This window comes from Ascaphus truei, chromosome 2, assembly GCF_040206685.1.
Source record: "Ascaphus truei isolate aAscTru1 chromosome 2, aAscTru1.hap1, whole genome shotgun sequence".
Lineage (NCBI taxonomy): Eukaryota > Metazoa > Chordata > Amphibia > Anura > Ascaphidae > Ascaphus > Ascaphus truei.
The window spans coordinates 322209387-322225347 of NC_134484.1; the positions used below are offsets into that span (position 1 = coordinate 322209387).

A 15961-nucleotide genomic window follows, 5' to 3' on the forward strand; every position below is an offset into this window, starting at 1 on the left:
CATCTTTGCTGATGATACTAAAATGTGTAAGGTAATAGAATCAGAGCAGGATGTACTTTCTCTTCAGAAGGACTTAGAGAGACTGGAAACGTGGGCAGGTAAATGGCAGATGAGGTTTAATACAGATAAATATAAGGTTATGCAAATAAACAGGTGACTTATAAATTAAATGGGGATAAATGATGGGAATCCTTGATTGAGAAGGATTTAAGAGAGCTTGTAGACAGCAGGCTTAGCAATAGTGCCCAAAGTCATGCAGTAGCTGCAAAGGCAAACAAGATCTTATCTTGCATTAAACGGGCAATGGATGGAAGGGAAGTAAACATAATTATGCCCCTTTACAAAGCATTAGTAAGACCACACCTTGAACATGGAGTACAATTTTGGGCACCAATCCTAAGAAAAGACATTATGGAACTAGAGAGAGTGCAGAAAAGAGCCACCAAATTAATAAAGGGGATGGACATTCTAACTTATGAGGCTAGCTAAATTAGATGTATTTACATTAGAAAAGGAGGTGTCTAAGAGGGGATATGATAACTATATACAAATATATTTCGGGGACAGTACAAGGAACTTTCAAAAACACTATTCATCCCAAGGGCAGTAAGGGTCATACTTTAAGGTTGGATGAAGGAGATTTCACCAGCAACAAAGGAAAGGGTTCTATACAGTAAGGGCAGTTAAAATGTGGAATTCATTACCCATGGAGACTGTGATGGCAGATACAATAGATGTGTTCAAAAAAAGGATGGACGTCTTTTTAGAAAGGAAAGGTATACAGGGATATACCAAATAAGTAAACATGGGATACATGTACATACATACACACGTGTATATGTGTGTGTATACACACACACACACACACACACACACACACACACACACACACACACACACACACACACACACACATATATATATATATACACACATATACATATACATATATATATATAGAGAGAGAGATATTAAGATATAAAGATCGATAGATACACACACAATTTCCTACAAGACGTGTCCAGATAATACATTATTATAGATGCTTGATTGGGAAAAAAAGGACTAGGTTGGAGTATGCCACTAGAAGAAGCTATATCCACAACACCTCTAAAAGCTCGATTTGTACTAATATAAGGAGAATGGATATAAAGTCCTACTTCATTGGAAACTAGTTTCAGATAGATTACATCAAATATATCCACAATCTCATCTACATTTGTGGAATGAGATGTAAGATTAAAGGGGCTGAGATATGGTTCTCATTACAGAAACATAACAACTTATACACACACAAAATTAAATGCTGCAACACAGTCATTTGTACCTGCAGTTTGGAAGCACCTCCTTTTATGAGCCCACATATTATCTCTTCCACTTTTGCAGGGTCCTTGATGTGGACCGTTTTTTTCTGAAACTCGGGCATCTGAAAACAACCGCAGAGAGAAGACAGAAAAGGTCATCTTGGGGAATTGTAGCAAATGAAGGACTCATCTGTGTTCGTATAACTGTTCAAAAAATGAACGCAAGAGACAAGACTTACTTTCGTTTTGTTTTTTGTTAAACATTGGGTATACTGTAGAGCCATATTTACTACGGGAATAAAGTACGGTGTCGGAAGGTATCTTATTATTAGTAAATATAAGCTATATTTCAAAAGAAAAAAAAGGGAAAATTACATATATCCAACTACACAAAAAGATCCAAATCACAAATGTAGCAGTTCAAAACATGAACCAATGTTAAAAATTATAGCCGAAGGACTTCATTTAAACATTTTTATTTATGGCATATCAATTAAATAGAAAAATTTCATACTGTGCCATAAAAGAACATATTCATTTATAATGGAAAATAGGATGCAAGAGGTAATCAAATAAGAAACACTGGGGGGTTATGTATCAAGTGTAACAAGCCAGAGAAAATGGCATCTTACTGACTTTGGATCACTTTGGTTGTTCTCCAATTCTGCTTATGCCAGTGAGGTTTGAGTAGTGGTTAGAGGAGTAAGGGAAAGAGATGTCCCCGTTGAGATGCATCAAAAGTAAAAACAAAGTTCTGAGGTGCATTCATTTTTATCCATGCTTTAGGGCAAATTGTACCGTCTTGATATATCACCGAGTTTTCCACAAAATTATATGAATTTCAAATAAATTACTTTGGAATCCAAATTCTGAGAAGAAACCGCAATATATATAAAAATATATATTTTTAAAGGTGTAACCCTAAACTGTACAGTTTATAATCACGCTCTTATCCCCAACATATACTTTCTGTACATCTGTCAAACCTGTGTAGAAAGTTCTTAGTGCTGAAACCACATGCAGAACTGTACAAAGGGATCATTCTATTTACAGCTATATATATATATATATATATATATATATATATATATATATATATATATATATATATATATATATATATAGGTGCTTCAATGTGAAGCTGCACCTTTTTGTATTCTACTGTAAACCAATGTTCTCTATGCAGTAGAATGGCATGGAAGGGTCCATGCATAGCACTGAAATATGAAGAAGCTAACTGCATTGCACTAATAAACATACTGACGGATTTACTGTCGGTATGACACTGAAACCTTGAATTGTCGGCTTCTTTCGACACTTTGATAAATTTCGCACCTGGTGGAAATACAACAACTCTGGCCTGACTATCAGATAGTTTTCCTGAAACTGAATAGTATACAGTGTGCTTTGCTGCTGCTGAAAAACTTTCAGTGATACCAAGTAATTTGCTCTTAATAAAATAAATGGTTTAAAACAGGCACAGGCCATAGGAAAAGCTACAACAAAAAGACAAAGAAGCCCCAATCCACATGCAATAGGACATTTTTTTTATTTATTAGTACAGTATGTGTGTTTTCTTCTCATAAGTATGGGTCTTTTAGTTCAATCCTTTGGCTAAAACATTCCAAGCCTGCAACCATATAAAGGTAGGACCCTAACAGCGGGTTCGACTCTACCAATTCTATACAGTGTCATTTGTATTTCTTCCACTGCACAGAGAACAGAGGAAATAAAAACAATACTGTAGCCCGTCGCATGGGAGGCGCGATATGCATGTGGTGGCTAATGGGTTCAAACTTAGGAGCATTATATGAGCGCTGCAGTGCAGTGGAAACTTTTAGAAAACTTGAAGCACCCTAATAAATATACTGAAATCTTAATTGAAAAAAAAAAAAAAAATATATATATATATAAATATATATATATATATATATATATATATATATATAAAAATTAAGTGCAAGTTTTTTTTATATAGATATATATCTCACCACACACAATGTGTGTGTATGAGAACATATATTATATATAATATATATATATATCTGCCTAAGACATGCAAATGAGCATACAGTATATTTACATTTGATATATATATATATATATCTATATATATATATATATATCTATATATATAAATAAATAAAATGTAAAAAGAATAGAACCCCGTTAATAAAAAAAGTTGCATACAATAGAAAGTGCATATAAAAAGAAATTTTCGCAAAATTATGCAAGCTACTCATGTAAACTGCACAGACCAGCGATAATAGAATTAGAACGACCTTTATTTTATTTGGTGTAGGCCAACAAAAACAGCAATTTAGCCATCAATGTCCACTTTGTCGATTTCAAAGTTGCCCATAAAACCTGGCATAGGGGAGAACAGCAACACAAACATAGATATTAAACTATTATTGATTAACCTATTAATAACCAATCATAACCACTGGGTCCTGAAGACATGCATGCCATAACCACGAAGGGGGTTAATATCCCAACAATTACAACAAGCTCTACCAGTAACCCAACTACACACACCTTGCATGTCAAAGAGTATATTAAGGCAGCGGTGCGCAAACTGGGGGGCGCAGGCAACATGGTGTGTGTGCGGGCGGCCGTGCCGGTGTGCGGGCGGGCGGCCGTGCGGGCGTGGCAAAGCCGGTGTGCGGGCGGACAGACAACATGATGGCGCGGGTGTGTGGGCGAGTTCGTGCACGCGCGGACAATGAGGTCTGCGGGGGTACGGCGGCTGCTAGGTTCCGAAGAGGCCAGGAGGAGGAGGAGCACACCCCAGCGCTGTGACATCACATCCTGGTGTCTGCTAAGCGCTCTGGACCTGCTCTCCTCTGCTGGCTACTACCCGATTCCTGGCACAACTGACAGGTAGGATGCACGGTCAGTGAACTATAAACGTAATAAAAGAATTAACAGAAAGTAAAATCACTATATTAAAAACATAAATAAATAAATAATACATTAGTCCTTAGCCAGGGTGGCGCCGAGCGGGAGGTTGCTGCGCCCCCAGACAAGCGTGCACCTAGCCGGCCTCGAATTGGCCAGGCAGGGAGCGGTGCACGCTCACGTGACGCGCTTGCGAGCAGCAAAATGAAATTTGCTTGCTCTGCAAGCAGCTAAGCGCCGAGCAGGGGCAGGTGCTCGCTCACGCTGGCCACACACATTGCCGCAACGTGTTTCATCACGGCCAGCGTGAGCCCGCCCGCTCAGCGCCACCCTGGCCGAGGCCTAATACAGATAGGTAGTAGTGGATGACACCGGGGAAAGCACATGGGCCAAGGAAAAAAGGGACGTGAGGGGAAAAAAAGGGGGGGGGTTGCCTTTGTGCAGCAGAAAAAAAACATATTACCAGATGCCAGCCAACAATAAAAAAAAAGTTGTGTGTGCTGTGCACGCACATAGTAAGTGAAACTTCTCACAAGGGGGGGGGGAGAGGGGGAATAGGCACATCAATCAGGGGCGGTGTTCGGCGCATCACTAGGGTGCGTGTACCAGAGTGTGCGTGCGTGCATATGTGCCAGTGTGCATGCATATGTGCCAGAGTGTGCGTGCATATGTGCCAGAGTGTGCGAGCGTGTGCCAGAGTGTGTGTATGTGTGTGTATGTGTGTCAGTCAGTGTGTGTATGTGTGTCAGTCAATGTGTGTGTGTGGCATTGCCCGCCCAGTGCCTGCAGGTGGCAGTGCCCGCGCAGAGTCCGCAGGTGGCAGTGCCCGCGCAGAGTCCGCAGGTGGCAGTGCACGCGCAGAGCCTGCAGGTTGCTCCTCTTTCACAGGCTTCGCTAGAGGGTCCTGCATGCAGCCAGTAGAGCACAGGACAGGGCAAAATGAGGTGTGACTCATGAGTCCTAACGAGGAGGACATGGTGAGCTGTGAAAAGTGTGACCTCCGGGTGCTGGTGTGGGAGATCCCAGAGCACATGGACTATATAACTTTGCACAGGAGCTCCAGGACTCCTTCTCCACGCCCAGCCCTGCCAAGGTCCTGTCCAGCCCAGCTCTAACAACCCCGGCCAGGCCCAAGAGCAAACCCAGGAACCAGCTTGCCCCCAGAGTCCTCAAACCCCCCACAGTAACTCACGTGTGCGCGCACGCACTCAGCTCTCTTCCTTCCTCCTCCCCTCCCTCTGGCAGTGCTGCGTATGCGCGGCATGTCAGCGGTGCGTGTGGGGGGGAATGGCGCCGCTGTCATCAACTTCTGCGCATGCGTGGTGTCCGTCAGCGGCGCCATTACAACTGCGCATGCACGGCATGGCAGCGGCCGTGTGGGGGGAGCGGTGGCCGTTAGGAGTGGGTGACAGCGGGCTTGGGGGGGGGGAGTAGCAGCAGCAATTACGTGACGTCACTTCCGTTTCACATTTCGTCTCCATCTATCCAGTTGTGTCCCATCAGGACTAGGTGCCACTAAAGAAGTTTCACTTCAATAAATCCAATACCAATATACTCCCTGCGCGCACGCCAGCAGCCCAAGCGATTTGTGAACTTGGCTGCAGGATATTCTAGTCGCGTGGCGGACGCGTTACAAAGCTGGTTCGCCCTTATTGGCTGAACCAGCTCACGTGCACTGACGTCATGTGATTTTGATTACATCAGGCAGGGGGGCCCGAGAAATTTCATGGATGAAAAGGGGGGCTCAGCCTAAAAAGTTTGCTCACCCCTGTATTAAGGCATTACTCATGTCTGCCTCTACTTCAACTAAAGCCTCACAATCCTTTTCATTGTCTTGAAGTCTAATATCTGACGTCTCCACAAACACCTATTTCAATTAACACACTTTGCCTTGAACCTGAACAATAACCCTGCTCTTGATTTGTTACGCTATGCATTCGTCATCACTGTTCAAAGCAGCATTCCTAGCTTATGCTTAACAAACCTTTTTATGCTTAAGGATGAGTAACTACTGTACCTTGTAGGTGGTGATGGCACCTTTATGAAGTTGTTCAGGGCAGTTGTTTGCCAGGGACATTCTTGTGAAGGTCTCTGCTATACTGAAGAGTCACATTAACAATGATGCCTAACTCGACTGACTTTTTAAACATGGTTTATGCACATTATACAAACTACTGACATACAAGCGCTGTAACTACTCCTAGCCCCGATTCCCACTGCTTTATGTTCTCTCACTCATTTTCCCCCTACCCGTTCTTGTACCTTGTTCACCGAATTGTTATGTTAAATGTACTATAACACCCTTTGAAACGCCTAAATAAACAGCAATTAAAAAAAAAAAAATGTTCTGTACTTTATTTGCAATGCACACAATGACATGAACTCAACAGAACTTGGCTTTGGTTTTGTTCCGCATGACACCGTTCCAAAACATAAAAAACTTTGCTGCCACTTTCTCTTACAGTATATATTACTGAAAACGTTTCACAACTCGCCTGTGTAATAACGCTTCCATTTTAGGCAAGCCTGAAATTCCAGTTGACTTTTTCTTGCATTTATTTTTCTTTAGATACCGGTGTGACCTACTGCCAGATGCCAACATTTGCCACTCTATTGTTATATAACAGACTTACTAGGTTCTGTTTAAAGTAAAAATGTAAGAGATTAATAATGGAAAAAAATTCACCCTTCAGCGGTTTTTTTTTACATTCACTTATATCATTTTCATGTGTCCCTGCATGTGCTATACAAGGGTAATAACAAGTGACATTAATTTGAGTAGTTATGAAGCAGAGCATCACTAGTCATTGGCCATTCAACTCTGAGATTATAGCAGTATCCCTACATGTTCATCCTTCATTTCTAAACTCACTAATAAATGGGAATTAAACTATTAAATGCATTAAAAATGAACAGCAGAAATTCGTAGGAGCATTTGTGATGTGAAATAAAAATGGTGCTGAAACACTTTGATGCTGTCTCAGTGTCTGCATTGATGTGAGTAATGGATCTCATCAATGGCTGGACAGGATTGAACAGGAATTAAAAAAAAAATGTTTTTGCATATAATAGATTACAATTAAAAATGAGGCGATCCGGCATTTTATTTCCATTTCATGATGGGATATGGATCTCTACGTAGCTACCTATAAATGCCAAGATAGCAGAGTTCAAATGAAATAAATGTGGTTCATCCTCTTTCTTTGCTTACATTTATCTTGGAGCTCCTGATGTCCAGGATTTCAACAGTTTGGGAGAGGAGCCAGAGGCTAAGTTTTTTTCCAATGGCTTTGTAAACCTAACCCTGTGAGCATTCAGATGTATCGAGTTACTGTTTACAGGGACGTGCTCGTCTAATCTGAATTCATGGCAAAATTAGAAGCACTGAAATGTGTTTGCATGGAACCAGAAATTAAAAAATAAATAAATAAAAGGATGTCTGCAGTGAATGACAAGCTGACTCTCCTTACACTTCAGAAATGTTCTTAATGCCAATTTTGAAGTTGCCTGGTTATATTCAAGAGCTCTTCAATGGCTACTAATTGGAAAGTTAGTGTTCTAACAAGTTCATTTGAAAATGTATCAGAGCTACAGAAGTGGCAATGTTTTAGTTGAGAAGGAGCAAATCACAAGAGGTACTGAATGCTAAAGAGAACATCCAAACAGCAGCTAAAGCACTCGTTTCAAGCATGGGTTTTTGGCATGTATATTTATGTACTTAAAATATACAGGATGTGTAGGCAGCGAAAAACTGTAAGTATTGTATCTTGGGAACAGGGAGGATCCCGGAGCTGAAAATATAGTGGTGAAACTCAAGGTGGGGGGCCCTGGATCCCATTTTTGGGTGGATTGCTCCTTTAACGGTCCTAGCCTACTTACTGTTGTACATTGAGTATGGTGGTAAAGACAAACATGTGTAGCTACTGACACTGGTTGCATTGTGGCCTTTTTTGAGATTGGTATTTGTGATGTACCATTGTTCTGTTTTTGAATGACGGTTTTAGATGTTTCACAATGACTTCCTCAATTCTCAGCCTCCATCACGCCAAACCTCCTCCATGAGCTCTGACTTGGACATGGGTCTGAACATTGCAGTATTTTGATGTTCTACAGAGTATCCGCTCTCCTCAGTTTATGTTGACATACTGTATTACTTCTTGCTTTTTGAGCAATTATGCCGTTGGGTAGAAATGTTGGCATATTTTTTTTCTGCACATCATGCGCTTTAAATTTAAGCCTACGTTGGTGGTTTTAATATTTATTTTTACACTATGTAACTTGACAAATTTCCAATGCAACGTTTAGCATTTTGATGCTGGCATGTGCAAAGCCGCACTGATTTGTCATTTTTTTTTAATTTGCTACTATTACTAGCCTTGGTTTAACTTTTTGACACCGACATGCTACACCAAGCGACATAAAGCATTTACTATTCGTAACAAGCACTGGTTTTGTTTTCATCACATGTAACTCAACAGTTGACATGTTTAAACTTTTTTTGTTGGTTTTCAAGTCTCTCTCTGTCCTAATATACGCCAAACAATGTACTGTACTGGAATGCAGTGGGGTTTTATTGCAGTAAATAATCATGGACAAAGCGTGCCGCTTGCCAAGGCAGGCGGAAGAGACCCCTATACAACTAGCACTCCCTCACTTTGAGTGCTAGTTGTATAGGGGTCTCTTCCGCCTGCCTTGGCAAGCGGCACGCTTTGTCCAGTTTCTCTCACCCCTGGCACCTTTATCTATATAGACTGTAGCAAGAGTTTTTCCCCTTCCCTCCTCCCTTTTCCTCCCCTCCATTATGAGTAAATAATCATCCTACATCCTTCCGCTCTCTGTCTGGGTCAGTACTATAACACGTTGTACTACACCAAACTGTGTACTGGGATGCAGTGAGGTTTTATTTGGAGGTAAACTAAACAGCTTACAGATGCTAGATACATACTACATACCCGTCAACAGTAACAAAAATCCAGTCATAGTTCTAAAATAAAAAAAAATGAAAAAACCCTACCCCAGTCTCACTATAAGTTCAACCACACAGGCTGCCAAACTGTGAAACAGTGCGACTTGCCAGGTATGCATATTGATATTATATCATATGCTGATGCTATAATGCGACTTTCCCTCTCGCTCTCTCAGTAATAGCCTGGGACACGTTGTCGTATCACACACAATATACTGCAACGGAGCGGCGTTTTATTTTGAGTTAAACTGTGCACAGTTTACAGTACATATGATGCAAAAATGTTGCCCTCTCAAAATCAATCAACATACTACCACTACAAAGACAAATGGTAAAATACAACTCAGTAAAAAAAAGAAAATGGCTACCACGGCCACTTTCCCATCGTGAAATAAAAGCTGTATGCAACGATGCACTTTATCACACGTGAAACATTAGTATACCGTATATGCACATCTTGATTATAAATGCTCACGAGCAGGGCCCTCATTACCTATACGCGCTCGTTTCTCCTTATTTAGTATGTCCTACTGTTTATGTAATTTATATCATTCTATGCCCCCATTGTACAACGCTGCCGAATATGTTAGCACTTTCTAAATAACCATAAATATGATACTGTATACAGTTCTAGCATGAATTTTGCCTAGAGCCACACTATACAAATAATATTTTTTTAAAAAGTAGGCACCCATTTTTCTTTTGATATAACTCGAATATAACATTTAAAAAAAAATATTTTATTAAAATATTTTTTTTTTTCAAACTTTATTGTAGAACTTCAACTTTTTAATTTGCAAAATCAAAAAGTTTGAGCAGTTTAAAAACCAAAAACAAAACATACATATCCGCGGCTGGGACTTTCCTGTTTTGCTGGTATTGTGCAAGGATTGGGAAATGCGTTCCACACCTGAACTCTAATTTGGGCTTCAAAGGTCGAATTCTCTAACTGCTCGACTCAGTGTTTGCATGGAACACGGAAATTCGCTGAGTTATGAACCCGCGAGTGTGTCCATCTTTAGTTAGGAGAAACCTTCTCAGAAAATCGGGTGAATGTTTGGTAGGAAGTTAGTTGCACATACATTAGGCTGCACTTATAGTCCCGGCGACGGGCGATGCGACAATGATGTCACGCTGCGGTCGCTGAAAAAAAATCAAACTGAATTGACTTCCAGCGATCGCGACCAAGCCATCACGCCGTCCGTACTATAAGCGCACGCGACGGATGCAATACAATTGTTTTGCCGCGACGTTGCGTCGCCGGGACTATAAGCGCGGCCTTGGTCATAAAGAGAGTTTGTTGCATTCCAATACACTCTGGTGTATGTTACGCAATTAAAGGATTGCAGCTTAGTAACCATCTGTTGATAAATCTCAATCAATGAAACCTTTGTGATGCGCTGTAAATAGAATTGTTAACATTTTAACACACTGATGCATGCTACACAATGCAGCTTAGTAACAATCTGTTGACAAAAGTAAATGATCAACCCACTGGTGACCAACACTGATGCAGGGTCCCCTGATAGGTGCTGCTTTAAGGCGGGGTTTGGACTTTGCCAACAAATTGAGTTTCGTTTTCCCCATCACATTATGCACTTTGTACATAAATAACACAAAGTCCGACATGCATTGGTCATTCACAGTTTTCAGACGCTCTTCAAACGACAGGTTTTTCTAAATTTCTAGAAGTGTAACAGTGTAGATAGAGAGCAGGAACCAGAAAGATTACTATCTTCTAAAATCAAAATAACAGTGTGATTGCGCAGAAGGTAACTAAAGGCTTCTGTCCTCATACAGGTGAATGATGATGTAATGTGTGGTTTAGGGATTCTGGCCAATAAACATTATAAACAATTACATTAAGAACCTGCAAAACTCGCATAATAGATTATGAGAAGCAGCAGGCAACAAGGTTGGCAAACTCTAAGTACCCTTCAAAAAAACATATAGCAAAAGTCTATAGAAACGTTTGATTTTTTTTAATCTGTTACTTCCACTTCTTTTAATGGTATTTTATTGCTATAGTTTTAAACTGGGGCCATTGAATACGCTCAATATTTTTGTTTTCAGCCACTCACTTGTATTTGTAATCATGATCTCAAAGGGTAACTGATAAATGTAAACACAAAATAATCAAAACATTACAACTACCATGGAAGGGTTACTATTGACGGGAGCTGTACTTCTGGAAGTTTGCCCAACTCAAAGTTACATACTGTAGTTGAGAAAGATCTTTCTTTTTAATTTCTCTTTCTTTTTGCCAATAATGCTCATTTTCAGTCCATATTATGCATAAAACAAAAAATGGGTAATATTCCCAGTGTTGCCCTATTCACTAACAATTATTTGCACTGGCCTCTAAAAAAGCCGTTTCAAAGAGATTACACACAAAAAACAAACAATTGTTTACTTTTATGAAAAGATCGCAATAAACAGTTAGGCCCCCCCCCCAACAAGGTAAGCGAATAGTATTATTTTTATAATAAGTTCACAGTTTTATGGTCTAGGTTTGATTCATGGTTTTATTTTAGAAGTGGCAACACACACACACACACACACACACACACACACACACACACACACACACACACACACACACACACACACACACACACACACACACACACACACACACGCTTCTATGATTTTTAAAAATACAGCTACATTAATTGCAGAAGCACAACCAAATGTGGTGCCAAAAACCAGAGGTAAGTTAGCAGCTTGCTTGTTTACATGAGGAGCACATGCTTACCGCAGGATTCACCGGAGCAGCTGACAAGCGAAAAGAAAATTGTGCTTGTTTCCAATGAGCTTATATAGCTCAAGTAGCAGAGAAGGGCGTTGCCATAAATAGCCCAGCTAATCCCTCTCTACAGCCTGGAGTGCTCTGACGCAGAGCAGCATAACTGGGCACAGTGCCACGGCTGGAATCCTCACAGATGGGGTCACATGGCATACCTCATGCAAAACCTTCAGATCCAACAGACTAAGCAGAAGGAAGGTTTATTTTTTTATTTTTTTCAATCCAGAAAAAAGGAGAGCTGTTATTGTTTAACTTTAGTTGCTATGCAGCAAGTGCCCGATCAGAACTTTGCAGATCCCAAAGATAACTGGGATTCAGATCGGGCACTTTCTGCAGTGAACTGCAGCGCACATAGGACAATCCCTTCCACTGGGGTCTCCAGCTCCCTCTGCAACCTAGTTTAGCAAATCGGTGGGCTGCAGTCTCACAGAGCAGGGTGGGGCTGGAAAAGCGTGTACTGTAGGAGAGACTGAAAAGGGTTATAAAGTAGGGCTACAGTACATTATGGGGATAAAGACAGATGGACAAAGGAAGATACACGCAAACAAATATGCATATATCCTCATACACAGATGCACTGATACACACACACACACACACACACACACACACACACACACACACACACACACACACACACGGACTGTGGAACTCCCATAACAGACATGGTTTGTTACTGGTGTGTTGCATTTCCGCACGAAAGGGGTTAATGTTCAGTATGAGGCTAGACCAGTGGTCTTCAAACTTTTCAGTACGAGGGACATCGTATATTCTACACATTTTCGCAGGCCAAAAAACTTAAATCTTTTAATAATTTTTATATATTTATATATTTTAAAAATGAATGATTTTTATTTGGATCTTTTTGGGGTAATCAGCATGATATGATTCATAACAAAAGAGAAATGTGACAATTACAAAGAAAGGATGCCGTGTTTACACTGGGAAATGATATACAGTTGTGTGAAAAAAAAGTACACCCTCTTTGAATTCTATGGTTTTACATATCAGGACATAATAACAATCATCTTAGAAGGTCTTAAAATTAGGTAAATACAACCTCGGATGAACAACAACACATGACATTACACTGTGTCATGATTTATTTAACAAAAATAAAGCCAAAATGGAGAAGTCATGTGTGAAAAACTAAGTACACCTTATGATTCAATAGCTTGTAGAACCACCTTTAGCAGCAATAACTTGAAGTAATCGTTTTCTGTATGACTTTATCAGTATCTCACATTGTTGTGGAGGAATTTTGGCCCACTCTTCTTTACAACATTGCTTCAGTTCATTGAGGTTTGCGGGCATTTGTTTATGCACAGCTCTCTTAAGGTCCCATCACAGCATTTCAATCGGGTTGAGGTCAGGACTTTGACTGGGCCATTGCAACACCTTGATTCTTTTCTTTTTCAGCCATACTGTTGTAGATTTGTTTGTATTTGTTTGATTGCGAAGATTCTTTAGCAAGCGAGGTATACACGGCTCAGCAGTAGTAAGTGTAATAGAGTGTATTATAAATTGGTATATTATAATTGGTATAAATATACAACACCTTGATTCTTTTCTTTTTCAGCCTTTATGTTGTAGATTTGCTGGTGTGCTTAGGATCATTGTCCTGTTGCATGACCCAATTTCGGCCAAGCTTTAGATGTCAGACAGATGGCCTCACATTTGACTCTAGAATACTTTGGTATACAGAGGAGTTCATGGTCGACTCAATGACTGCAAGTTTCTCAGGTAATGTGGCTGCAAAACAAGCCCAAATCATCACCCCTCCACCCACCGTGCTTGACAGTTGGTATGAGGTGTTTGTGCTGATATGCTGTGTTTGGTTTTCGCCAAACGTGGTGCTGTGCATTATGGCCAAACATCTCCACTTTGGTCTAGTCTGTCCAAAGGACATTGTTCCAGAAGTCTTGTGGTTTGTTCAGATGCAACTTTGCAAACCTAAGCCATGCTGCCATGTTCTTTTTAGAGAGAAGAGGCTTTCTCCTGGCAACCCTTCCAAACAAACCATACTTGTTCAGTCTTTTTCTTATTGTACTGTCATGAACTTTAACATGTTAACTGAGGCCTGTAGAGTCTGAGATGTAACTCTTGGGTATTTTGCAATTTCTCTGAGCATTGCACAGTCTGACCTTGGGGTGAATTTCCTGGGATGTCCACTCCTGGGAAGATTGGCAACGGTCTTGAATGTTTTCTACTTTGGAATAATCTCTCTCACTGTAGAATGATGGACTTTAAATTGTTTGGAAATGGCCTTGTAACCCTTCCCAGATTGATGGGCAGCAACAATTGCTTCTCTAAGATCATTGCTGATGTCTTTCCTCCTTGGCATTGTGTTAACACACACCTGAATGCTCTAGACCAGCAAACTGCTAAAACTTCGGCTTTTATAGAGGTGGTCACACTTGCTGATGATCAATTAATCAAGGGCATTTGATTAGCAGCACCTGTCTGCTACTTAGCATCTTAATTCCTATGGAAGCAGTAATGATGTACTTAGTTTTTCACACATAGCTTTTCCATTTTGGCTTTATGTTAAATAAATCATGACACGGTGTAATATGTCATGTGTTGTTGTTCATCTGAGGTTGTATTTACCTAATTTTTAGACCTGCTAAGGAAATGATGATTGTTATTATTTCCTGATATGTAAAACCATGGAATTCAAAGAGGGTGTACTTTCTTTTTCACATGACTGTACATACACACCTGTTACAAAACATGTATCCAGATAATAAATTATTATATATGCTTAATTGAGAAAAAGAACTAGGTATGAGTATACCACTAGAAGAATGGGAAGCGATATCCACAAACACCTCTAAAAGCTTGATTTGTACTAATATAAAAGAGAATGGATATAAAATCGTACTTCGTTGGTACCTAGAACTAGATAGATTACATAAAATGTATCCACAGTATTCTAATAGATGCTGGAGAGGATGTGGTGAAGTTGGTATAATGTCTCATATCTGGTGGTCTTCTCCCAAAATTTCCCAAACTCGGTCCCAGATCTTTGATTTGATTTAAAGCTGCAGTTCAAGCTGCCGTTTTAAATTTTTTTTTTAAAATCTCCATTCAATATGTGCAGCAATACAATCTGCACATTGACAAGAGATTAGCTAAGCTGCAGATCGATCTGTTCTCCTGTAATCGATCACTTTGCTTTGGGTTATTTAATTCAGTTATTGCTGCAAAACAGTACCCACAATGCAAAGTTTTGTGGTGAAGATCATGTGACCAGGCAGGCACTAGATACAATTGGTGCACTGCTAGTGAGAGGGCGGGGCTCAAGAGCCAGAGCCTGTCACAGAAGAGGAAGGGGGTGTGACTTTGTAAATGGTTTCTACAGAAACAAAAATGCTTCCTACATTAGCAACATTAACATTTTCTTTAAAAATTGTTTAATTTAAAAAAAAAAATGCTACAAGTATTTTCCCATAGTACAGAACTGATTTATTTAAACACACATGTAAGATATTGCTTGAACTGCAGCTTTAACAACCAACTCAAACTATTTAAAAATCAATCCATTAAAGCATTATTTCATCAAATAAATTCAAAAGATACCTAAATGTTTCCAAACATTGACTTCACACATTTTCGGACACCAGATGTGCTACCGCCAACTTCTGGAAACAGGAAGGACCTCCAACAATGCTATGATTTTACAAAAATGAAAAGAAGTTAATCTTATGAAACGTCTCACAAGTTTGTTAAATGGATCTTTTGATAAATTCTGTGAGATTTGGCTCCCCTGGGAAACAGTGGCTTTCCCAATATGTCAGCATTTCATCGTGTAAATATGTAAATTAATTTTATTTGAATTGTATATTCAAAATCAAATAGAAATGTATATGAATTCCTTGTACCCCTCATCCCTATTATTGATTGTATACCTTCCCATTCACCTTTATAATTTATGAACATTTTCAAAGTAGTTAAAAAAAAAAAAAAAAGTGTTAACTTTTC

General features: G+C 39.8%; 1 protein-coding gene across 3 annotated transcripts in view; it reads right to left on the bottom strand.

Annotated features, from left to right (window-relative positions):
- NT5C3A (5'-nucleotidase, cytosolic IIIA) overlaps window positions 1-15961 on the bottom strand; it is a 66295-nt gene that overhangs the window by 13242 nt on the left and 37092 nt on the right. Inside the window, exons 1-2 of one of the 3 annotated variants that reach the window (XM_075586568.1) lie at window positions 11927-12025; window positions 1328-1426 (exon numbers count right to left, since the gene is read on the bottom strand). In XM_075586568.1, coding sequence (XP_075442683.1) covers window positions 1328-1426 — 99 coding nt within the window. In that variant the 5' untranslated portion in view covers window positions 11927-12025. Of the gene's footprint in view, window positions 1-1327; window positions 1427-1543; window positions 1647-11926; window positions 12026-15961 lie in introns of those variants that run through there. The other 2 variants (XM_075586567.1, XM_075586566.1) reach the window with 2 other exon arrangements.